Here is a 24,071-nt window from a genome sequence, read left to right on the forward strand (position 1 = left end):
GTGCTCTGGGACAACCGCACCTTTCACAGGGATTTTATGGGCACTTCAGTGACAATATTAACACTGACCTCTGAAAAGGGAGGGCCTTGCAAGGTGGTGGGGCGGAGTGGCACAGAGGGGAGGAGCTTGGATATCCCAGGGATGCGCTGGGTGTGAGACCTGAGACAGACCCCAGGCTACTTTGGGGAGGAGCCAGGGTGTGATGAGGCACAGGGCCGTGAGGGAGATGGCAAGAGAGAGGACAGGAGGGATATGCTACACAGAGCCAGGGAGAGCATGTCCTCTCCTCCGAAGGCCCTTCCAGCCCCTGGGGATGGCTTAACAAGCTCCGTACCTGACAACCACTGCTCAGACACAGATCCTGTCATGAACCAGACATCTGCTGTCTGCTTCCAGCTCTCTCTCCTCCACCCGTTCCTAGCTACAGCAGATGATCTCTGCAGCAGGAGCCTTGTCTTCAGCTCTGGCTGTGAAGTGCCATTGAACATGTTTGAATAAAATGAGGAGGCTAAAGCCCAAGTGCCCCTCGTCCCCCCCACTCAGCCATTCTCCTGAGCGGCAGAGGGACCTTGCATGCAAACTCAGGAACCACCAGCAAGCAGCACCTGTCAAAGCAAATGCTGTTTATTATGATTGTACCTGGGAATCCAGTGCTCTGTACAGTAATAAAAAGCTCAAACAGCGCCCCTGTGTGGCCAAACTCCACCGAGCTGGGGATAACTAACGCTATGGCATTTCAGTCACCAGCAGCAACAATGACAACCAGGAGTCAAAAATACTTTGATTAAAAAATGTGCAAGTTCAGCATCATATAAAACCTGACACCCAGGACTGGCTGGCTGGGCACGTTCCACTAATAACAGCACAGGGGGTCCTTTCTCCTCTGCTTCCCGGCACAGAGGACAAGGGGAGAGCTGGCCTAAGCAGAGGTTTATCTAGACACGGATGTACAAAGTGATTTCTCCAGACAAGCTCTCCCCGTGGAGCAGCTCAGATGCCTTAGTACTTGATCCATGTTTCCACTTGTGCAGCAGTGAAATTCTTTCTACATTTTTCCCCTTAAGTTTTGAGTGACCAGGAAGGAAACTTAAGCTTTGCATAGACACAAACCCCCATGCTGCAGGGGGCCCTGCCTGCGAGAGCTCCCTGCAGGATGCTCCCCAGCGTGGAGGCTGCCTCAGGAATCACGGTGAGGCTGAGAAGGCACCGAGGATCCCAGGGTAAGGGGCAAGGACCCAGGCCCTTGCGGTGCTGAGGCTGTGGCAATACCCAACAGGTTTGGCTTATGGATCCAGCCCTGTTTCAAGCCACAGTAGTTCCGTTCTATTCCCAGGTGCTCACACCACACCCATCACTGTGAGGTCAGAGCACTGATCCCCAGACACTGCGGACACCAGCATCAAGAGCTGCTCCGCCCTGGGAGCAAACAGGGCCTGAATCGGAGAATTGTTTTCAAAGAGGCCAGAGGGTGAAATGGCTCAACAAGCAGAAGCAAGCAGAAATGCTGGTAGAAAAGGAGCATCCAGCCACTGGAGGGATGAATGCTGCAGTAAGGCAAAGAGCAGGAGCAGCTGGTTTGCACTCCCTCCTACCAGGTACCCGCAAGGAAAACCGGAGCAGGAGTGGGAGACTGGGCCCCGGGGAGAGCAGCCAGCATGGAGCCCACCCTGGCTTTCTGGGTGCCGGGCGCCTCCCCCTGCCCCTCCCAGGTGGCTCCCCACAGGGCTGCGCTAAGGCGATGCGGCAATGTCCACGTTCCATCAAAGCAGCAGTTCAGCTCCCGCGCCACAGCTCGGCCTCCGGGAAGCCAGTCACCTCCCCCACTTCGCTGAAGGGCCGCCCGCCCTGCGTGAACATGAGCTTGTACCGCAATCGGATGGGCTCCTGGACAGGGGAGAGAGGAACGTTACACGGGCAGGTTACGTGGTCTGCTCCCCTCCACCCCACCTCTGTAATGCCAAGGGACTGATGGGTCCTGCAAGGGGAGGGCAACACGCTGAAGCAATGGACACAGCAGTTGTAATGCTATGGGGGGGAGGGAGCTGTCCCACAGGCCACCCAAGGGAGTTCCCGGACAGCTGCGCCTGGCCACATTCCCTCTCTGGCTGCAGAGATGGCTGAGGAACCCACAGTCTACCCCATAACCATTAACCGCAGAGTCACCCTCTAGGGCCTGGCCAGCATGAAGAACTCATCTAGGGTTGCCTCACGTTCCAGCAGGAAGAGCCACCAGCGTTCCCATGGCATGTCAGCACCAGGGATCCCACCAGGTGCCACCACTGCATACAGGCTGCAGCGGGGTAAGGCAGTGAAGGGGTTCAAGCTGCAGCCCGCAACAGCCTGCTTCTCCCGCCCGCACCTTGAGATCACCAAGCCCATCAGCTGGAGTCTCTCCTCTCTCACCTGGCTCATCCCCCCCACTGCCCTACAAAAAGCTCCACTGTCATTGCAGCTTCAGATAGCACCGATTTCTCACAGGACTCAGCGCTCTGCGCTGCCAGGAGAGCTCCCCAATGCTGCTGCCTTGCTGGCAGAACCCAGATGGCCCTGCCTCTCCTAGCCTCAGGTCCCCATACACACGGCCAAGGTGAGCGCTTAGCAGAGTCACTGCCACGTACTTTGTGTGGGTTGGCGAGCAGCAGAATCTGGGATATCACGGCTGGAGGGAGCAAAGGGCTGAAGGCAGGAAGCTCAGAGCCAGACGCCGGCTGCAACTTTACTCTCATAACCTGCCAGGAGAGAGAGAACACCAGACACATTCTAATCTCCACTGGAGATGGGCTGGGAGCACTCAGAGCCAGTCCTGGGTATGCCAGCCACATGTCTTGTCATCCACTACAAGACTAGTGCACCATGAGCGAAGAGTAAGTGCTGAGAGGAGCATGCAATGGATCCATACAATGCACACCACCCTCAGTGTCCAGAGGAAGGAAGGCTGCTATTATCGCCTTAAAACCCAGGGGGCAGGGGTGTCCTGGTTCTGTGCCTGGGTGCCTGATACTGGCCCACAAGCTCAGGACAGAGGCTTGCAGGTGGTCTCTGGAGGGCGTGGGCGTGCAAGGGGCTGGCTGTACGTAGGAGCAAAAAGCTACAGGAGTCCAAGGGCCGGGACATCCCAGTGACACTGGGAGGCAGTACGATGCAGAGAGCGCCAGGGGACAAAGGTAGAGACTCCAGGGGTTTGGCACACGCATCAACCTGATGAAACTGAGCACGGACCCAGTGTGTCAAACCCCTGGATTCTCTGTCACACGGCTCTGTTCACACAGGTGTCTAACATGCCTGGGCTTTCCCCAAGGCCCAGTACAGCGAGGGGGGCATGCAGAGGCTCTAAGCCAATGCATGCCCCTTCAGTAGGATTTTAATTAAAGGCTTTTAATTGAGCACAGGTACAAAGACAGGATGTGGGCTTCCTCACGAGGTTATTATCCTCAGTGCTAAGTAATGCACCCAGGCCAGGTCTCCTGCAAAGCAGGGGGCAGGGCTGCATATCAAGCAGCTAGTGAATACACTACCAGAAACTAGCAGCTTGGTTACTGTGTTATTTCAAGTGCTTGAGGAAACCCCTAAGCCAGAAACGACAATGCTTTTATTCAGGATCATTTTCACAGGTCCCGCTCTCACGTTCTCACCTTTGGGACCGCGGCCTGGAACACAATGTCCTTCATTGGCTGAGTGGATGTGCTGAGCATGGAGAGCACCATCACCAGTACATCTGGTCGCCCGGGGGCTAGGTCTCTGGAGAAATGGATCATGACCTTGAAACCATCTTGATCATACACTGTAACTGGAGGGATACTGCCTGTCAAAGACAAAACAGAGAGGATGCAAAGGCCACCTGGGAGCGGGAACCGCCCCTTCCTTCTGAGAGAGAACAGGAGAGAGACAGAATGAGGAACAAAGAAAAGGAAACGTTCTCACAAACCGTCATCTTCCTCAGTAACATCACAGGTCAGTGCAAAGCCCAAAGGTGTCTGTGTGCACCTGTCCTGCTGCTCCTTTGTGACAGAGCGCAGGGAACCTGAGCCTGCCTAAAGTCAGGGCTGGGAGAGCAGCAGCTCCGATTTTACCATCCAGCTGGGACTTCACTGTCCAGGCCCTCCAAAGTCTGCTGAAGTCCTTCACGTAAAAGAGGGAAGGCAGGCAAGGAGGTAATGAAGCCTTTGAGTCTACCTTTATAGCTCAAGGAGCAGTAACAGGCTGGGCCTTTAACATGACATTGACATGCTTCAGCCGTACCTTGCTTTGCTGGGCCCAGTATCACAGGGAAAAGGCAGAGGGAAAAGAGCAGAGCTCTGCTTATGGAAGAGAGAGAACCTGCCAATGCACCAGTTAAGGCAAACTCTGGCATAGCCAGTGCCCAGGCCCGGCAGAGAGCTGCTCAGAGCTATGCAGAGGATGATGCCACCTGTAGGTTTCAAAGCCCACTGTACAGTTCACGTATGTGTATCGTGAGAACAGGAGGCAACCTGGCCATGAGTAGGGAGGGCTAAGTACATCTCCAGGGCCGGGCTCAGACACGATAAGTACTAGGCAGAGTCGTCCTAAAATCTGTCCAGCTGCCCTTCCCCGCCCCAAGAGCAATCCCAGCCTTCAATGCCATGAAGAAGCTGCGGTGAGCAGAGCTGGGACACAGAGATCAGTGCACTTACTCGGTGTAATTGAAAGGAGTGGGACAAAAAGGTTTGCCAAAGCAGCATCATTGGAGGCTGGCTGCGAAGGAGCAGCAGGTTTCAGCTCATAGGCTGGGTCAGAGAACAAAGCGTCTGCAGCTAAGCTGCTCGGAAGGCCTGCCGCGGACAATTGCACTGGTGGTAAGTTCCTGGAAGGAAAAACATTCAGATAACTGATATTAACTGAAGAGATCACGTCTGGGATCTCATCCTGTCCTCTCCAGCATCGGCCCTGCCCTCAGAATCATCCACAAAAAACCTACTGTCCGAAGACTTACGGGAGTTGTTGTCAAGTTTGGAGGCAGGCAGGCAGCACTATGTTACACTGAAGATGCTGCTGCTTCAGTGTTCGTTCGGCTGAACTGTTGTCTCTGTCGCAGGGAGTAGATTTAGTTACAGGGTGCTGGCAGTGGCTCTCCCTGACTGCTGCAGCCAGGCTCCACTACAAACCCTGCTTTCAGTCTCCCTGTAATGCTGGAGCAAGATTAAAGTACGCTCCCGCTCCCCCACAAAGTAAGGAGTTGAGGCAGGAATCACTGTGTGAAATCCCCTGGCCAGCGGTCAGGCTAGATCATTACAATGGGCCTTTGGGGCCTTAAAATTGATGGAAGATTAATTTAGCCCGACAAGTGTGACATTTTCTCCAATGGCCTTGAAGAATATGTTGGCAAAACTTGAAGAAAGCTGCTTCAAGTGTTATTGAGTTACAGTGTTAGAAAAAGACCCAATTTTAAATTGTGTGCGCGCGTGTGTGTGTGACTGACGGACCACTGGTCCATCTAGCCCAGTATCCTGTCTTCCAACAGCAGCCAATGCCCAATGCTTCAAAGGAAATGAACCGACCATCCCTGACCATCTTGGCTACTTGCCATTGAGGGACCTGTCTTCTATGAACTTATCTAGTTCTTTTTTGAACTCGGTTATACTTTTGGCCTTCACAACATCCCCTGGCAAGGAGTTCCACAGGTTGACTGTGCGTTGTGTGAAGAAATACTTCTTTTGTTTGTTCTAAACCTGATGCCTATTCATTTCATTTGTTGACCCCTGGTTCTTGTGTTATATGAAGGGGTAAATGACACTTCCTTATTCACTTTCTCCACATCAATCATGATTTTACAGACCTCTATCATATCTCCCCTTAGTCGTCTCTTTTCCAAGCTGAAAAGTCCCCGTCTTTTTAATTGCTTGCTACTAACCCTGGGGATTGTCCATCAAGTTAGAACTCCTTGAAAACGTGGCGCTGGCTATACCTGAAGACCCGAGCTTGCCATTCAGCAAAGCTAGAAATGACTGTTATATCCAATGATAATTTACAGTGAGCCGCCAAGCAGCTTGCCCTCTACGGGCAGGTTGCAGTTTAACAGATGATGAGGGGTTTCCCGTACTTCAATGCCAGAACAGAGGACTCCCATTTTCCAACCCAGTGCTGTACAGTCTGCTTACGTTGGAAATGGCCTGGTCACAGGAGGCGGAGACAGCTGCCCTGCCAAATCCTGAAGCGCATTCCTCTCTGGTGAGCCGCCCTGCCAGCTGTCCCCCAGCACCACGGTTTGATGGGTATCGGCATTTCCGGTTTGATTATATCCATTGTGCCCAGCACTCTGCCAAATAAAGAGGTCCTGATTCACTGAGCAGCTACAGAACACCAGCAGAAGCCACACACGTCCTGCTGAAACAACCTGTTTTTAAACACAGGCTGAAGCGGGACGATTATAGGCAATGTAGTGGCAAGTCCCACCCCAACAACACTGCCACTCTCAGACTAGGGCTGGGACACAAATGCCTCCCCAGCCTGCCATCCTGGTGGCTCTGCATCCGCAGATACCTACAAACCCCAGGAGTGTCCCTTGACCTCCTGTGTTACAAGGCACAGGGAGCACATGGCCCCTGTTTCTGTAGCAGAAGGCTGTGCCTTTATACCTAAGCTGAAGGAGAACCTCCCTTAGCTGTCTACAGTATTGCGGCTCGGAACATCTTCTAATCTCTCCCTCGCAGGAAGATCAGAGCACTTGTAGATCTGATTCTGTCCAGTAGGGGTCAGTGGTGCTCGTACCAAATCAACTCTCCCAGTGGCTGGACTTCCACAAATATTGATCAGCACATTATTGCCAACCTCTCATTGGGGGAATGGGGGACAGCCATTATTGCTTGTAATTCTATGCCCCCAAAAGTGCGTGTGTGGGGGAGAAATGGAACCTGCAGCTAATGCATGTTGGGGCAGGCTAGGTCAGCAGAAAACTGTCGATTGTACATGGAGGACTACGCTACCAGGGGACCACTCACCTGTACGGAGCTGAAATCAGGTGACGGTCTCTGTCCAACAGGGGAATCATTGAGACCTACGGTAGGTAACCAAAGCACAGACCAATCAGAGCAGGTAGGGCACTCCCATTTGCCAAGTACCTACGAGGTCTAATAGCAGAACTGGACTGTGCTTGGACTCCCTGAAAACTCCCAGCATTTGCCCTGGCTCAGAGGGCTCTGGGTGGGTCGTGACAAACATTAAAAAGAAAGCTACCGAATCTGCAATATACACCATATTCCCTAAGGATCAAGGACAACCCCAACCCTGCACCCCGAGGACGGACCTAATGACATTAGCTCCTCGTCGAGCAGGCAGGCAGAGGTGCTGCTGTGCTGAGCCGCGGCTGTCGTGTTCACGCCCTGCTCCGTGAGAGACTTGAACATGGAACCCAGCTCGGAGAAGTCGATCAGTGTGTAGCTCTTCGTACTGCCCAGCGGGGACTGAGGTGCTTTGGGAGTGAGAGAGAGCGTTAAAGAGCTGCCATCTCTGGGGCTACGCCCCGGCCACTCTGACCCAGGCACTAGCTCAGTGGTGTTCCAACTTTTTGGTTTAGTGACCCCTTTCACACAGCAAGCCTCTGAGTGTGATTCCGCCCTTATAAATTAAAACAGCCAAGCCCCATTCAGACACCGTAAACCAGCCAGGAAGCAGGTTCCTTTGCAGCTGTGGGGGACCCTGCTGGATCCTTTCTACCTGAGGCATCAGTAGAGCTGGTCTCCGAACTCCTCCTGCCCTGGTCATGGCCCACTACAACCTGCCTGTACAAGCCGAGCGCCTGGGTGAGTTTGTCATTGGCCTGGAGAATCTCCGCTGTGGAAAGAGGAAGAGAAACGAATTATTAATACTCTAACAGGAGGGTAATGGAGTGCCACATTCCGCGTTGGTCAGGACAGAGCCAGAGTCTGTGTCTGGGAACCTGCCATACACCGGGCAAAGCCCAGCTGGCAATTCGGCTTTTGTTTCAGGGGTTGAGGATAGGTCCATTTAATACCAGCTTCTTTCTCAGACTGACCTACGTGTATCTAGCTGAGATGTCACACACATGCCCTGAGAGCCCTGCCTAGAGGCTGCAGCCTGGAGCTGGGATTCTCAGCTTTGCCACTGGTTAAAACAAACAAAAGGAAGTATTTTTTCACACAACACACAGTCAACCTGTGGAACTCCTTGCCAGAGGATGTTGTGAAGGCCAAGACCTTAACAGGGTTCAAAAAAGAACTAGCTAAGTTCATGGAGGATAGGTCCATCAATGGCTTTTAGCCAGGATGGGCAGGGATGGTGTCCCTGGCCTCTGTATGCCAGAAGCTGGGAATGGGCGACAGGGGACATGTTCCCTTAAATTGCCACTTTCTTTGTTACTATCTGGTTTGCTTAGATCTGAGCCTGACTGAAGTGCTGGGGACACAGGCAGCGGCGTATTATCACCTAGGCCGACAAGGCCTAGGCCTAGGGAGGCAAATTTGCAGGGGCGGCAAATTTGAGCACCCACGGAGAAGCTCCCCTCCCCGCCCCCCCTACTCCAGCTCGCCTCCGCCTCCTGCGCGAGCGCGCCGCCGCGTCCTGTTTCTCTCCCCTCCCTCCCAGCGCTTGCACAGCGAAACAGCTGTTTCGCGGGGCAGGGAGGGAGGGGGAAGGAGGGGGAACATGGCACGCTGGGGGAAGAGGCGGGACCGGGGTGGGGATTTGGGGAAGGGATCCAATAGGGGCAGGGAGGGGGCGGAGTTGGGGCAGGGACTTTGGGGAAGGGGTTGGAATGGGGGCGGGGAAAGGGTGGAGTTGGGGCGGAGCGGCAATTATTTCAGGGCCTAGGGCAGCAAAATCATTAATCCGCCACTGGACACAGGGATACAGTGCCTGCGTCTGAGACATGGGGGCAGGGAGTCAGGATATCCTTAGGTGGGAAGGTAGAGTCCTGATGGACGGAGCCAAGGGCCTACTCGTCTCCTGACTCCAGAGGGCGCTATCACCACAACCCAAAACGAAGGTGAGAGACATTAAATGGAACCCCCGAGATGGAGATGGCTCTTGGTTAAGATCCTGTCCTCAAAAGCACAGGGAGTTTGGGGATCTTGATCTATTTGCTGGGGGGGATAGTTTACACTTCACCAAAATCGCAGCCTTTGATATGTTTGCTCCCGTGCTCAGGGGGCTGAACAGCAAGGGCTGGTGCGGCAGGTGAGGAAGGAGGTGCATTTCCAAAGCTGGGGGGCTCTGAAGTGGAACAGCAGGGATGCTGCTGGTTAGGAATGGGTAGGCCAGGTCAGTAACGTCAGCACAGTCACACAGACCCTGCTTGCATGAATACCCAGCGTTCAGACAGTAGGATGGGGAGCGAAGGAGGTGAGGAAAGAACAGCAGCAGCACATTTTGTTCCATACCCAAAGCCTCATCATCGTCAGTAGTCTCGCTGGCAAGGCGGAAGAGCAGTGGCCTGAGCTTCTCACAGCGTTCAAACAGGCTCTGGAGAAGAGAACAAGAGTCAGGCTATTTGCTTGTCAAATTACAGGTCCTCAGAACCCCGGCCCAGTCTCTGGGGCCACAGAGGAAAGGAAGTTAGCTATACAGGCAGCCCTGGTAAAATGCAACCACGCTTTCTGCTCAGTTCCAGACGGTGGCTTTGTCGACGCCAGAGAAGATAGTTCAGCTTGTTACTGCCCCATTCAAATGTGCAATAAGTAAAGCTACTATTTAGCCATGGGTATGTTTAGTAAAAGTCATGGACAGGTCACGGGCAGTAACCAAAAATTCATGGCCTGTGACCTGTCTGTGACTTTTACTAAAAATACCCCTAGCTAAATCTTAGGTGCTGGGGCAGAGGGGGCACTCCTGCGGACGCTGCTGCTGGGGGGGACGGGACGGCCTGGGGCCCCGCCGCTGCTGCTCCGGGACCAGCTGCCTGGGGCCGCCCAAGCAGTGACTGGTGCGGCTGGCCCCGGGACCGCCCCAGTTGCTCGGGCGGTCCTGGGGTCAGCTGTACCAGCCACTGCAGAAGTCCCGGAAAGTCATGAAATCCATGACTTCCATGAAAGACTTGCAGCCTTTGCAATAAGTCCTAGGTGCAGAGACTGATGTAGAAAATTTCCCATCCAACCTCCCAACTAGCCTCACCCCTTTTACACACACAGATGGGTCTTGCAGGACGGATTTCACTGTGCAACATTGTCCAACTTAAAAGAAATGGAACCCAGGAGTTTGTGGATTTATCTTAGAATTCAACATATCGTAAAAGCATCATGGCCACTAAAACTGGCACTCACCAAAGGAAGCAAATGTGCAATTTGTAACTCTCCTCCCAACAGCAGCACCATGCCCAGCATTTCCACTCTGAGGACAGCCTCTCACTGCAGTCTGAAAGTGACCCACCACCCACCAGCCCAACACAACATCTCAGTGGGTTGCTCTCAGCCAAGGGAGGAGATCTTTCCACTTACCATAAATTCAACCCCCCAAAGCGTTTTGCTTTTGGAATGTGTTTGTGGTGCTGGTGGATACTTGGGGGCCGGGCAGCTTCTCTACCAGTCCCATGAGCTGGCTCAGATGTTTCCTTAACTTAGAACGATTTACACTCAGAAGTGAAATCGATGTGGCCAATGGGCTGAGAGAGGGAGACTGCGGAGACTACAGCAGGAGCTGGGGAGCTCACAGCCATCTCCAGCTTTCAGCACATCCAGTCAGGTCTTGTGGTATCTGGCTAACCACACCTGGCCTGGAGGGAATTCCCTGGGATTTACCGCACCCCGAGGGAGGGGGATCTACCCCCTGCCAGTCACAACACTCACATGTACAGATTAATAGACAGCTCTGCCCCCAGTTTTCACATCCCGTCGCTGCTAGACACCACCAGTGATACCGAATCAATGAGCCTCCAGGCAGGAGGAGTCATTCACCTGCAGAATCTCTAGGTCAGATTTGGATAACTCCTGCCTCTTGTAGCTGGTCAGCATTTCACCCAGTAGCTTAACGCTGCTGTGAACCTCATCAATTGCATTCAGTCTTTTGGACACTTTGGCAGATTTTTCTTGTTCCTTTGAGACAAAATAAAACACAGGGCAAAGGGGATGAAATCCCTGGTTTAGCCAATGACCTCATCACACATTACGCAGATAGCTTGGACTTCCTCAATATCCCATTGCCTGGCCAGTAATTTCTACCTGTATTCCATAAAAAAGAGAACCGTGCTAGAAAGGACACACAACACACCTCAGTGCTAGACGCTGTGGGTGAAATTCACCCCGTCAGAGTGCAGCACCTGAAGTGCCAAGGGTTGAGCCAGACGCCCCAGAACGCATGGGCCTTGTTCTGGTCCTCTACACGGGGCGAATTTCACCCCAGCTGCACCAGCTTGTGCTGCGCAGTCTTCAAACTCTCCTCTCGGTTATAGCTAAACAAGTTGTTCTCTGACCAGGCAAACCCGTGAGCTGCCAACGGCAAGTGGCGCCAAGCTCTGCCTCACTGTGAGCCGCGGCAGACATTACGCACACAGTGCTTCAGAGGGTTACCGTAAAACCAGACTGTGAAACTGCCTCCTCTCCCCTCCCGCCTCTCCCCACACCTGCCAGCAGCAGCTGCTTTGACACAGGGAGCTGTGAGCCTCTCATGGTGCCTACCTCTTTAATCATGCTCTTGATCAGCCTGTTGGCTGCCTGCAGGTCCTCAGGGTGGTTGCTCTTTAGAAGTCTTGCTAAGAGCTGTTGAGTGGAGACCATTAGAAGACAGACAGCGTGAGCAACAGCCCCAGGCACCAGAATGCAGCCACTCACCAAATAAATGCAGATGTGTCCAGGGCCCTACTGCCATAGCTGGGCTATAGCCCTACAGACATGTGGACTCAAGTCTCACAATTTGGGCAGGGTCACACTGCTGCCTCACAGGCTGCCAGCCTCACTGAGCTTGTATTGCTGCCTGTACATGTCAGCAAGAGGACAGAAGGAAACGATAGTCAACAGTGCGTAAGGAAAACAGGTGACAAATACAAGCCAGATGTTTAGAAAAATGAATACTGGTTCTGACACAGACTCTCTCTGGGGCATAGGGCAAGTTACATAATCCTCGGTGCCTCTGTTTCCCCGTCTCCAAACAGAGATAATGATACTCACCTGTCTGACTAGAGGGTGATAGGGTTACTTATTAGATAGCACATTTCATGCTGCACAAAGGCTAAGTATTAGCATTATTCTAAGGAGATCTTCTCCCTGGAACTGTAAAGGCCCAAAATACGACCACACGCACTCTCCTGACAATACAACCTAGCCAGAGGAGGACACAGATTTGAAAACATGAGATTTACCTTGGATTTCTCTTCATCAACATCAAAAATAGAATTCTTAGGTCTCGGAGAAGGAGGTGGTAAAATTTTGTCTTCTAGGAGTTTGGGGTCTTGTTTTATGACTCCTGAAATGAACAGAGAGAGAGAGAGAGATTCTACCAGCCCCTATGCAGCGTTGCACAGTGTTCAGCCGGGTACTGGACCTTGCTGACCTCTACCACGTCTGCTGGCAACTGAGTGCCCCAACACGATTTTAAGGAATGAGGGGAAGAAGCAACCAGTGGGCTTAGCATGTACCCCAAAAGCAGGTACATGCTAAGACAAGAAATACACGATTCACCTGGCTGTCTGAGATCAAGGGAAAGGGTGGGGGAGGCTTTCAGGACAGGAAGATGGGGGAATGAGGAATAAAAGCTTGGTGGTTTCCCTAGAGGGGACTCTGTGGCACCATCTCCCAGAAAGGGCTCTGTTCTCCATTAGTTCAGAATTAGGCAGGTCAGAAATCCTTTCTGAGCCTGCTTAGCCCTGCAGGGTCATCTGCCAGAGCCCAGAGCCAAAACACAGGCAGCTCACTAACATGAACACACAGCAGTGACAGCAGAGGCAGCCTCAGAGTTTCTGTGAAATTCTCTTTCACTCCCTCCTAGACACATGCGTGACAGGCTGATGTCGTCAGACGTCACCGGTGTGGTGCTCCACTCTGTTCAATGTTGATAACAGTCGGCTGTGTGCACGTGTTCCCTCTGTGTGCTGCCCCGGCTCTGCAGATCGCTGGCACAGCAGACCTGAGAGAACCCCCAATGACCACAGACTCCGATAAGGTACCAGGACACCTGGCCAGGTTTATTGTCAAACGAAGCACAGTAATAGTTCCCTGCAGACTCTACAGGACATACTACGAATATGTGCCCCCGACAATGAACCGGCTCAGTCAGTGGCGGGACACTCCACTGCCCCCTAGGCCAGACAAAGACAACTCTTCAGGGATACATTCTTATACACAGGTGCAAACAAGTTACACATCACTCCTGACATACAGAGGTACAACCCCTCTACGTGTTAGGGTGCCGCCTCTCACTTTGTACATGTTGGTTGGAACAAAACAACTCTATCCATCATATTACCCTCCTGCCCCTGTCTTTAGGATGGGTCAGCCTGCTCCTTGTTATCTATATGGAATGTGCTAGTACCGGAATGTTCTGGTACCATCCTGGCACATGTTTATATTACTAGTGCTTAGTACCTTTTAGGTATGTGTATATTTGCAACATCAGCCTTCTTCTTGCCAGCTTCTGCGAGCAGGGCCTGCCTCTGGCTCACAGCTTAACTTTGCTTTATATTAGCAAAGTCTTGACCATTACTTTAGTTCAGGCTTTAGGTCTCATACCGGGCCTCTGATACAAGGGCTTATGTTTTAGGGCCTCATCTTACCCAGCTGAATCCACTGCTGCCTGCAGGAGACATTGCAGCCAGTCACACACAAGGCTGCTGACTGGTTTTGTGAAGATCTGTGCTATCCAGCCAGCTGACTGATTTACTGTCCACCTGACCTCTGCAGGCCACCTAATCTGATACCTCCAGGTCCTGCCTAGTGCAGGCTTCCCAACAAATCTAAACCCTCCCCATCAAACGCTAGCCCTGGCCTTTGAAAAAATACTCTTACAAGTCGGGATTTGACAAAGGGTTCACGCACGTTTGGTATAACCACCCCGTCTGGGCAGCGGCCATATCCATCAGTGCCAGCCCTGCACTGAGACAGACAATCCCAAGCTTCCGGCTGCTCACACTCCCCTCTGAAAGAGGCTTTGGTTGCCACTGGCAGATCTGGGTTATTCTTATTCTCAGGGCTGGGTGCAGTTCCTCTGGTCTCCCCACTGCAGCTCTGTGGACAGACACCTTGTCTGCACTATGCTTCCCACCCATCCAATAAGGCAGCACTTTCTTTACCCCTACCTAGTCTTGCAGCACGTTCTATACTAACCTACTTCTCTCTAGCCCTACCAAATAGCTAACAGTTGTGGGTTCTCCGATTCTAGCCACCCCAATCCCTGGGCATTTCCACACCCTCCTCATCTCATTAATACACAAGCTTTCCTCTGACAGCGTTGTAGTTCACTGAAAGAGAGCAAGGGTATCTAGCACATGACACAACCACACAAACGGCTTCACAACAGGACAGCATTTTAATGTGCCTGTCAAGCGTACAAAAGATGTTTGTTGCCAGAGCACAGGGCCAACCGGTAGCCAAATATTTACAACTAAAGCAGAAGCTTCTTGTAGCAGGAGTCAGGGCCAGATTTATAGACCTGTGTAGGCACAATGGTCTTTAGGAAGCTATTTATTTAGGATGCTATTCAGATACAGAGGAAGGATGGGCATGGATATGGCACTAGCCTAATATTTGGGAGACAAGAACTTCACTTAGATTTCCTGCTCTGCCACAGACTTCCTGTGTGCCCTTGGGCAAGTCATTTAGCTGCTATGTGCCTCAGTTTCCCATCTGTACAGTGGGCATAACAGCCCTGCACTGCCTCCCAGGGGTATTGTGAAGATAAATACATTAAAAGACTTTGAGGTGCTTTAAGATCGACTGATGAAAAGTCGCTATGTAAGAGCTAGGGATTTATTAATTATTATTATTATAAGTTTGCAGGTAGGCACTTAATAGGATTTAACTTCCTGAGGTGCTTTTATTGATCCCACTAGTTGTTTATTGGCATCTTTAAGTGCCTAAATCTCTTTGTAAATCTGTCCCTTAAACCTTCATCTTGTACAAATAATCATTTATGGAAAAGTCAAATCACATGGGATGAGCTTTGAAACAATTACTCAGCTATTCATGGTTTGAATCCACATGACTTTGATGTGACAAAAGGAAACTGAAATAACAGAACTAAACCTTGTTTCTTCAGCATCTGATAAGCGTCCCGGATTTTAACTTCCTGAGGAAACCACACCGTCCAACTGAACATTATTTCTATAACTCTCGATTTGACCTTTTCTGTAGACCAGGTTCCAAGATACTGAAAACAAAAAAGTAAGTGATTACAACCAGCAAGTTACTGTCAGACAGGAGTCAGGGATTCTGCCCAGAACGTTCATGCTGAAAGACTGGGGTGAAAATGGGTTCTCAATGCATTATTCAGAGTGCTGTCAACTGTACACATTACAGAAGATACAATTCCACATACAATTACAGTGCTATATATGTAAGTGCTGTATTATTAAATGTGTAGAATTTTATATAAATAATCTATCACTACAAAAATGATGGCACATTCAGTGCTGCTGTGGTCAGTTTTTACCAAATCCAGGATCAATATAAAGTATTCTTTTTCATTTGTTTTTAATTACACTGAAAATAGTTTCCTGCTTGGATTTAAACATCCCCCTTCAGCATTACAACCTGGCCGGAGCCAGAGCAAAACAAACTGAAAACTGACCATGAACAAAAGTGAAACTGCACAGTATGTTTTCAGTGCCCAAGTTTTATCTTTCTAGACACCTGTAGGTCCCGATCACCATAGTATCCGAACACCTTGTTGAATAAAATGCAAAACCAACCAGGATGAATGGTGAAAGGTAAATGTGAGTTTTAAAATTCTTTTAGTTTTAATAATCTCAGACATTACTATGAATCCAGAGACAGATACCTGGTGTTTAAAATATGAGGCTTGATTCTTCAAAGTTTTTAAACGAGGTTTTTAAGGTCAGGCTTGACAAAGCCCTGGCTGGGATGATTTAGCTGGGGATTGGTCCTGTTTTGAGCAGGGGGTTGGACTAGATGACCTCCTGAGGTCCCGTCCAACCCTGAGATTCTATGATTCATGACTTTACCCCAGCTCTGAACTGGTGGAGCACCACTAAAACCAGGTTTTCCTAAATCCAAACTCAACAGAAGCATTTGCTTTAACCTATTTGGTTTTTAACTACAATGAAAACAGCTTCATTAGATTTAAACATTCCCATGAAACCAATGGAGGTCGTCCTCTGCCACAGAGTTGGGGTAATGCAGAGCAAACCAAGCCCATGATATTTAACCTGACAGTGTCCCTGTAATTATTAAACAAATTACCAGACTGAGAAAAAGGTCCTAGTTTTACTAGTTGACCCAAAGAACTGAGGTGATGATCATGCACAGTAAGTGATGTAAATGACTCTCCATTTCCCACTATTACAGGAGGCGTCAGTGCACTGGAGAGCTTATTCTCTCTGCACATTGAGCTTCTTTAGCATTCCAAGCTAAAATTCCTATTCCTAGCAGTTACTTTTCCCAGGAGATGTGGAGGCGATATCCAGGAATCTGAGTGGGAGCAGGGTGTAGCGCACACCCCAGAAAGAGAGCTGAGCAGCAGAGATAGCACCCTGCAGAACTCAAATTAAGTCCCCCCAATCTCTCACTTGAAGCAAGTCAGGGCAGAGTCTCCAGGTGCCTACTGGCAGTTCACAGTTCCCTATCTGGGCTTTCGGGATGTTCCCAGGGAGAGGGACCCGTGGGGCTCTCATGGGCTTGTGCTTTGTGTAGGCACTGAAGACAAAAGCCTAAGAAGAACAGTTCCAAAGGCTGGAATTTTAAGAGAGAGCAGGAAGGCGGGGGAAGGGCCTATGATACAAGGCCAAAACGTGGCCCGTGAGCCACTCCTCCCACTGCCACCCGTATGGAGTCCCCCCTCTTACTGTGCGGGGCGAAGGGTCCAACTCTGCGAAGCGCAAGCTGGGGAATGACAAGAGCAGATTGGCTCTTCTAGGGTCACTGACACATTGCAGTGGAGTTCAGAGCAGTAAAAAGAAGGAAAGGTCCCCCAAAAAGAGACAACCAGTAATAAAACCTACTGTATTTACCAACAGTTACTACCACGCAACCTGGACCCTGGCACACCAAGCACCTTCCTCACACTGGCCTTCTCGTGGCGCCCGCCAAGCTGTTCAATGCTTTTAGATTTCACCCCAACTCTGTACCCATCTCCCCTCCCCCTTTGAATTCGAAAGAGATGTTTCAATTATTATCCTTGTTGCTGGGAAATTCATAGCCTGTCCCCTGCCATTCATTGTCCCAGGGAAGCACAGCAAAACAATCACACTGAGTTCCTATGTGGAATTGGTATGAAGTTCACAGTTTCTCATCTGAGATTAAAAGTGCACTTTGCCTGCTAGATCGGGGTGGCTGGGCACATACCTTCGGGGACAGCACTTTTATCAGTTCATTCAGAAATCTGAATTTTGCCACTTCGTAGTGAAACCTTTCACCACAGTTATTCACACATGTCTCCAGCACCTGGGAGGAGGGGGGGAAAGCATGAGACATAAAACAAACTTACCAGGCAATTTTAAAACCTCTTCCATCGAGACAAAGATCTAAGAACCTGTTAGCAGCACAGACACAGATAAAGCATAGTACCCTAGGTGAAACTGCTAATTAGGCAACACGAGTCATTTTTACCCAAATCCATCATTCATTTTCACCCGTTTAAAATGAATGAGCAAGAGCAAACTGGCAGCGCTTCAAAGGTATAAATACAGACATTGACAATGGCTAAGACATTTCCTGTCATAATCACCACACACAACATTCAGGCTGTAAGCTTCAGGGACTGAGTGGCAAAGGGAGCTGACGTGTGATGGCTTCTAACTTCCAGGAGCCAGCCTCCATATCTGCACTTGGCCACCAGTAGGAAAGGAGGGCGGAGCCTCAGTCTAGTCCCTATCAGACATTTGTTCACATGAGAAAAGCAAAAGACATTCTGGCAGAACCAGAAATCTCCGCTCAAGAGGTGCCTAGGACTGGAATAGCTAGGGGTGCTGTAAATCAGGAAAGAGGGGTGGGAGGAGCTGGGACAGATTAGATAGTAATTTGGGAAATTATATTTGATATGAAGGGGATTATCGAGGCATATGGAATCACTGGGATGATGGGAATCTTACGGCTGTGAATGCACAAGGAATCCTGGTAACCATGATGAGTGACAGGAACAGGGTTACAAATCTGAATGCAGTGAAGGGTTAAAAGGGAGAGACACTAATTTTTTTTTTAAAAGAGGCAGATACAAAAATCTATCACAAGAAAAACATTTCCAGCTTATCCCAGCCCATGTCTGTGTGCTGATGGAAGCACTCACTGTTAAGGCATGAAGAGCTTCCATCTCCTGAGGCGACTGTATCTTATGTGCTAGCAGCCTGGGTGCAATGGACGGGCTAGGGAGAAGAAGCAGCAAGTCAGATCAGGCAGGAAGTCTGAAGAAAAGCAAACACTGCTACTTTTCCTGCAACCACGTTCACAGATACAGCACATCATAGCAACCCTCCCGCCCAGCACAATGCTGGGGTTATACACACAAGAAGTAAGGAAGAGATTAATGCAGGCAAGGAAGCCAGAAGTGTCCTGCAAGTGCTGATTACAGCTGCTCTAAGAGCTGTCCCCTAGAATGGAAAAGGGGGGAGTGAGAGGGCAGTGTACTCTTTGCAGAAGCATCACATCAACTGGGTCACTCAGCATTTAGCAGAAGTGCTCCACTTTGCTGTTCATCACGGCTGGCCCTTTGTCTCAAAGTCTCCCACAGCAGGAATGTTCATTAGGCAACAAGTGCAAGTTCTATAGACAGAAATTATGTGCATCTGCTCAACAGAAATGCTACCTCAGGGACCTTTATCAGCCCTTTCACTTCATCAGTGTGTATGCTTTGCTGCATATATCAGAGACAATCCCATGAGCTGCAGGGGTGGGGAAAGCCCTGCTGGAGACCTCACCTCCCAGAGACCAGCAGCTAAAGCCACATCAATAGCTACAGATGCTCAGGTCTTCTCTGCAACACAGCCCAGAAGAAATCAGCATCCCACTCACAGCACAAGAATTCTGAACACCAAAGGGTGGGATCTGACCACCTCTGAGACTGTGAGGGGGAGAAGGTGCAGTCTCATGCTAAATGAAAAGTCCTTTCCTCTAGATCTGCCATGTTACCACAATGTCGCAATAATCTGGCCACTCTTTATCTACCCACTTCTTACACAGGCATCTCCAGGAGTCACAGTAATTAGCCACTCCCTGCCATTCTTCCTAAGGTCTTACAAAACTGCAATTTACAGATTATCCTTCCCCCTCTGAGGTCAGAAAAGCTCAGAGCCAGATGCACAGTGCAGAGAGAATACAAAGCGCCCTTCTGTCTAGCTTACCCTTCCGGGTCTGCATTCACCTGGTCACAGAACCGCTGGATACATTCCCAGTTTTCTTCAGGGATGCTTGGGTCTGTGGCTTTATCTTACAGGGAAGAGACGAAAAGATCATCTCAGTGTGAGATGTATACAAGTGACTAACTGATGAGAGAGTTCAAAATACATTCTTCCCCATTACAATTCCTCCAGGCTCCATACTCACTCCCACTGCGCTGTCACCTGCTGCTCCAGGACTGTTATCTAACAGGCAGAGCTGCTGGTTAATACAGGGCCAGACTCAGTGTTACGAGTACAGCATCACTGAGACTAACACATAGAAGTACAATCATTAACTATAGGCAGGTGTTAAAGTAGTGATGTTACCTTTGGCAGGAAGTAGTGGGGGCTATTAAACTCCCAGAGGTGTTGGACAGGCTTCTGCCCCCTACCTAGGGCCCATCTATGGACAGTTACATTACATACAGCTATGTGCCCTTAGGGCAGTCTAGGCACCTTCCAAGCTCATTCAGACTGTTCTCCTTTCTCTCTTTGCCTGATTTCCCCCTGGTGTGAGTGGGTGCTACCCCACAGATGTCAACCGGGTCGCACCTACTTACACCAGTGATCAATTTGGTCCCCATTGTTTAGGGGAATGTGACAACAGCTGGATTCCAGCTTTCCCACAATTTCTGGGAGATGAAGTTTTGCTTTAATTAAACTTCCAAAATTCAGTGCAACAGATGTGAACCAAAGACAGGATAGATCCCTAGGCTGAGGAACATTCTCTGGCTAATCATGATGCCATCCTCTGCATTTGTCCCAGAAAAGCCAGACTGTACACTCAGCTCGATGGCCCTTCTCTGTCTGTAATGCAGCAACTTTTGAAAACCGCATCTGATGACTTAAAACATTTCAGAGAATACTCAAGTATCAATGGGCAAAACCCTATAAAATTCTGGTGAAAATCTGAAAACCAGAAAAGCCTGATTTCCATTCATCAAACTGTTTTGATTTCCTCCGGATCCAGGCGTGAAGCAGTGACCTCAGGGTTAGGTTTAGGGCTAGGGTACCAGCCTCCTCTGCCTGCAGCAAAACACAGGTATTCCATGAGCCTGATTCTAGTGGACAGTAGGCTGCTGAAAGCCTCTTGCATCCCTCCACCAGGTGGGCCCTTTGCCCCCACTCCGGTCAGACCACCCCATGGGGCCAAGCCAGGCATACAACTCAGCCTACATAAACTTGGTTTGAGCATTGGCCTGCTAAACCCAGGGTTGTGAGTTCAATCCTTGAGGGGGCCACTTAGGGATCTGGGGCAAAATCAGTACTTGGTCCTGCTAGTGAAGGCAGAGGGCTGGACTCAAAGACCTTTCAGGGTCCCTTCCAGTTCTAGGAGATAGGTATATCTCCATATATAAACAACCAAGTGTGAGACCTTTTCATTTGTTACGTCTCCTCACAATTGTTTCCAGTGCAGACTGCTCACAGATACACTTTGCAGGGCTCATGGGTGACTCAGGTTTACAATAACTGTGGGATTGACTCAGGTTTCTGGGGGATGTGTGTGAAAACGAAATGGCTTAAGATGACCAAGCAAACACATGTTGCCCCTTCATTACAGCAGCAGTCCCAGGGAACCAGGTATTTGCAGAGTGGTGTTGCTAAATGCCTTAGCACAAGGCTGCATTTTACAACCTGAAACTTAGTAAGTGAGACAGGCAATATATGCAGAATAACACAGCCTTTGGGTAACAACACTGTGACTACACTTTGATTAGAAGTTGCTTGAACAAACTTACACCCACAGGTCTCGCTCTAGCAGTGGTTTAAAAGGCTGGCCTTTCACCTCCAAGGTCTGTGCTAGGTGTTACAGGAAAACTTAGACAGCTTTGAAAACTAGCCCCACAAACAACTAATGGAATTTTAAAATCAAATATTCAGCTGTAGCTGCTGTTTGACTGTCTGCTGTGACGTGGGCTGTGCAGCAGTTTGCACCTCATTCTAAGCTATCCAAAAGCCCCACATTGATACATCGTTAGCTTACTATTTCTCCCGGGGTCCTAGTATTTAATTCCTGGCCCTTGGTAGATAGTTTAGGGCAGGTCTGAGAAGCCTTTTCCCATTACTGAGCTGTTCCCTGGTCACCCTGAACCGAAAACACAAGATGAGGTGCTACTTCCTCATTCTGCTCTGGGCAGCCTGCTCAGATGGTCTCTGCCTGAGCAGTTACTTGTTGTTTGGAAATGGTGACCCTTCCAGGGAGTGCTGCACTCGGCGCCTAGCTGAGGGCTAGTCTACACTACCATCGGTGTAGCGTGTGGCGAAGATGCTCTACGCTGACAGGAGAGCGCTCTCCCCATCGGCATAATTACTCCACCTCCATGAGAGGCGGAAGCTATGTCAGCGGAGAGTGTCTCCCAGCAACATAGCGCTGGTGTGGACAGCACTTAGGTCACTGTAACTTGCGTTGCTCGGGGGGGGGGGGAGGTGTCTTTTTCACACCCCTGCGCGACGTAAGTTACATTGACGTAAGCGGTAATGTAGACAAGCGCTGAGACTGTGCCTGCTCTCCCAGACCGACACACAAGAGAGAACGCTGCTATTTGTCTCCTGCTATGGAGATGAGCAAAGGGAGAGCTAACTAGGCAAACTTCATCCCACCATAACTCGAGTGAAGCCAAAGGGGTTTACCCAGGAGTGACTGACTGTCAGGGTCTGCTCCTCAAGAGGAGGCTCTGCCCAGCGCCTTCTTGGTGAGACGTACTTGGAGCTCTACCCGCTGCAGGGCAGCGACTGTCAACCCCCTTTGCCAAGCCCATTTTGCCCAGGCCTCCCTGCCTCTTGCTCCTGGCCTGCAGCAAGGGATGTGGGGGGCAACGGAAAACCAGGCGGGCAGCCAATTCTGTAGGGAACCTGCAACCACCTGGGGCACCCAGTCCGTCCGTCTGACCCACCCACTCCCCAGGGCACCCAGTCCGTCCATCTGACCCACCCACTCCCCGGGGCACCCAGTCCATGTGTCCGACCCGCCCACTCCCCTGGGCACCCAGTCCGTCAGTCCGACCCGCCCACTCCCCGGGGTACTCAGTCCGTCCGTCAGACCTACCCACTCCCCTGGGCACCCAGTCCGTGTGTCGGACCCGCCCACTCCCCGGGGCACCCAGTCCGTCTGTCCGACCCGCTCACTCTCCGGAGCACCCAGTCCGTCCGTCTGACCCACCCACTCCCCGGGGCACCCAGTCCGTCCGTCTGACCCGCCCACTCCCCGGGGCACCCAGTCCGTGTGTCCGACCCGCCCACTCCCCGGGGCACCCAGTCCGTCAGTCCGACCCACCCACTCCCCGGGGGTACTCAGTCCGTCTGTCCGACCCACCCACTCCCTGGGGCACCCAGTCCGTGTGTCCGACCCGCCCACTCTCCGGAGCACCCAGTCCGTCAGTCCGACCCACCCACTCCCCGGGGCACCCAGTCCGTCCGTCTGACCCACCCACTCCCCGGGGCACCCAGTCCGTGTGTCCGACCCGCCCACTCCCCTGGGCACCCAGTCCGTGTGTCCGACCCGCCCACTCCCCTGGGCACCCAGTCCATCTGTCCGACCCGCCCCCCGGGCACCCAGTCCGTCAGTCCGACCCGCCCACTCCCCGGGCACCCAGTCCGTGTGTCCGACCCGCCCACTCCCCTCGGCACCCAGTCCGTCAGTCCGACCCACCCACTCCCCGGGGCACCCAGTCCATGTGTCCGACCCGCCCACTCCCCTGGGCACCCAGTCCGTCTGTCCGACCCACTCCCCTGGGCACCCAGTCCGTCTGTCCGACCCGCCCACTCCCCGGGGCACCCAGTCCGTCAGTCCGACCCACCCACTCCCCGGGGCACCCAGTCCGTCCGTCTGACCCACCCACTCCCCGGGGCACCCAGTCCGTCAGTCCGACCCGCCCACTCCCCGGGGCACCCAGTCCGTGTGTCCGACCCACTCCCCCGGGCACAGCCCGGCCCGGCCCGGCCCGCTACTCACGGAGCCATTGCTCCAGCGCCCCCAGGCCCGCCTCAGCCATGGCGACTCGCCCGGCCCCGGCCGGAGACAGCGACCCCGCCCCGGCCCCGCCGCTGACGCAGCCGCGGCGCAGGGAGGCGGTGCCTGACGGGCCAGGCCGGGCCCCCTGCTCCGCCCAGAGCCGCGGCGACCAGCTCCCGAGCGTCCGGCCCCGGCCCCGGCCGGGGGGGTTACAGGGTCCCCGCCCCCACGTGCAGCCGCCTCTGGGGTGGGGCACAAGCCCGTTTACACAGCGGGTAAAACACCCTCCTGGGGCCAGGCAAGGGGCTGTCAGAGGCCCCAGGGCAGAGGCTGGGACCGGCAGCTGCAATGTGGATTCCACAGGAGCCCAGCACCACAGAGGGCAAGAGCCAGCGCCTTGTACAACAGGCAAGAGACGCCGTCGCCCGTCAGCTCTGGCACACAGGTGCCCTCTGTTAAGTTCAGGCCCCCACTGCAGGGCTTTACCCCGGTCCACCTGCCCTCCCCTGGCCAGCTCAGGGAGGGTGACCAGACAGCAACTGTGAAAAATCGGGATGGGGGTGGGGGGTTAGAGGAGCCTATATAAGAAAAAGACCCAAAAATCGGGACTGTCCCTATAAAATCGGGACATCTGGTCACCCTAGGCCAGTATATGCTGGGAGCTGCACTCTCCAC

The 24,071-nt window shown here is 51.9% G+C and overlaps 1 protein-coding gene across 1 annotated transcript; it reads right to left on the bottom strand.

Moving 5' to 3' along the window:
* Nucleotides 1-1,773: 1,773 nt before the first annotated feature.
* On the bottom strand, nt 1,774-23,461 carry GGA2 (golgi associated, gamma adaptin ear containing, ARF binding protein 2). Its single transcript, XM_065412178.1, has 17 exons — nt 23,397-23,461; nt 19,409-19,493; nt 18,358-18,433; nt 17,418-17,516; nt 15,141-15,264; nt 12,263-12,366; nt 11,583-11,663; nt 10,863-11,000; nt 9,354-9,435; nt 7,672-7,788; nt 7,262-7,426; nt 6,957-7,012; nt 6,117-6,274; nt 4,653-4,822; nt 3,633-3,802; nt 2,619-2,729; nt 1,774-1,884 (listed from the first exon to the last, which is right to left on the bottom strand). Exons 1-17 carry the CDS (start codon nt 23,434-23,436, stop codon nt 1,774-1,776), a joined length of 1,887 nt encoding a protein of 628 aa, XP_065268250.1. The 5' UTR covers nt 23,437-23,461.
* Between the last annotated feature and the right edge of the window lie 610 nt (nt 23,462-24,071).

Source organism: Emys orbicularis, chromosome 10 (genome assembly GCF_028017835.1).
Source record: "Emys orbicularis isolate rEmyOrb1 chromosome 10, rEmyOrb1.hap1, whole genome shotgun sequence".
NCBI lineage: Eukaryota > Metazoa > Chordata > Testudines > Emydidae > Emys > Emys orbicularis.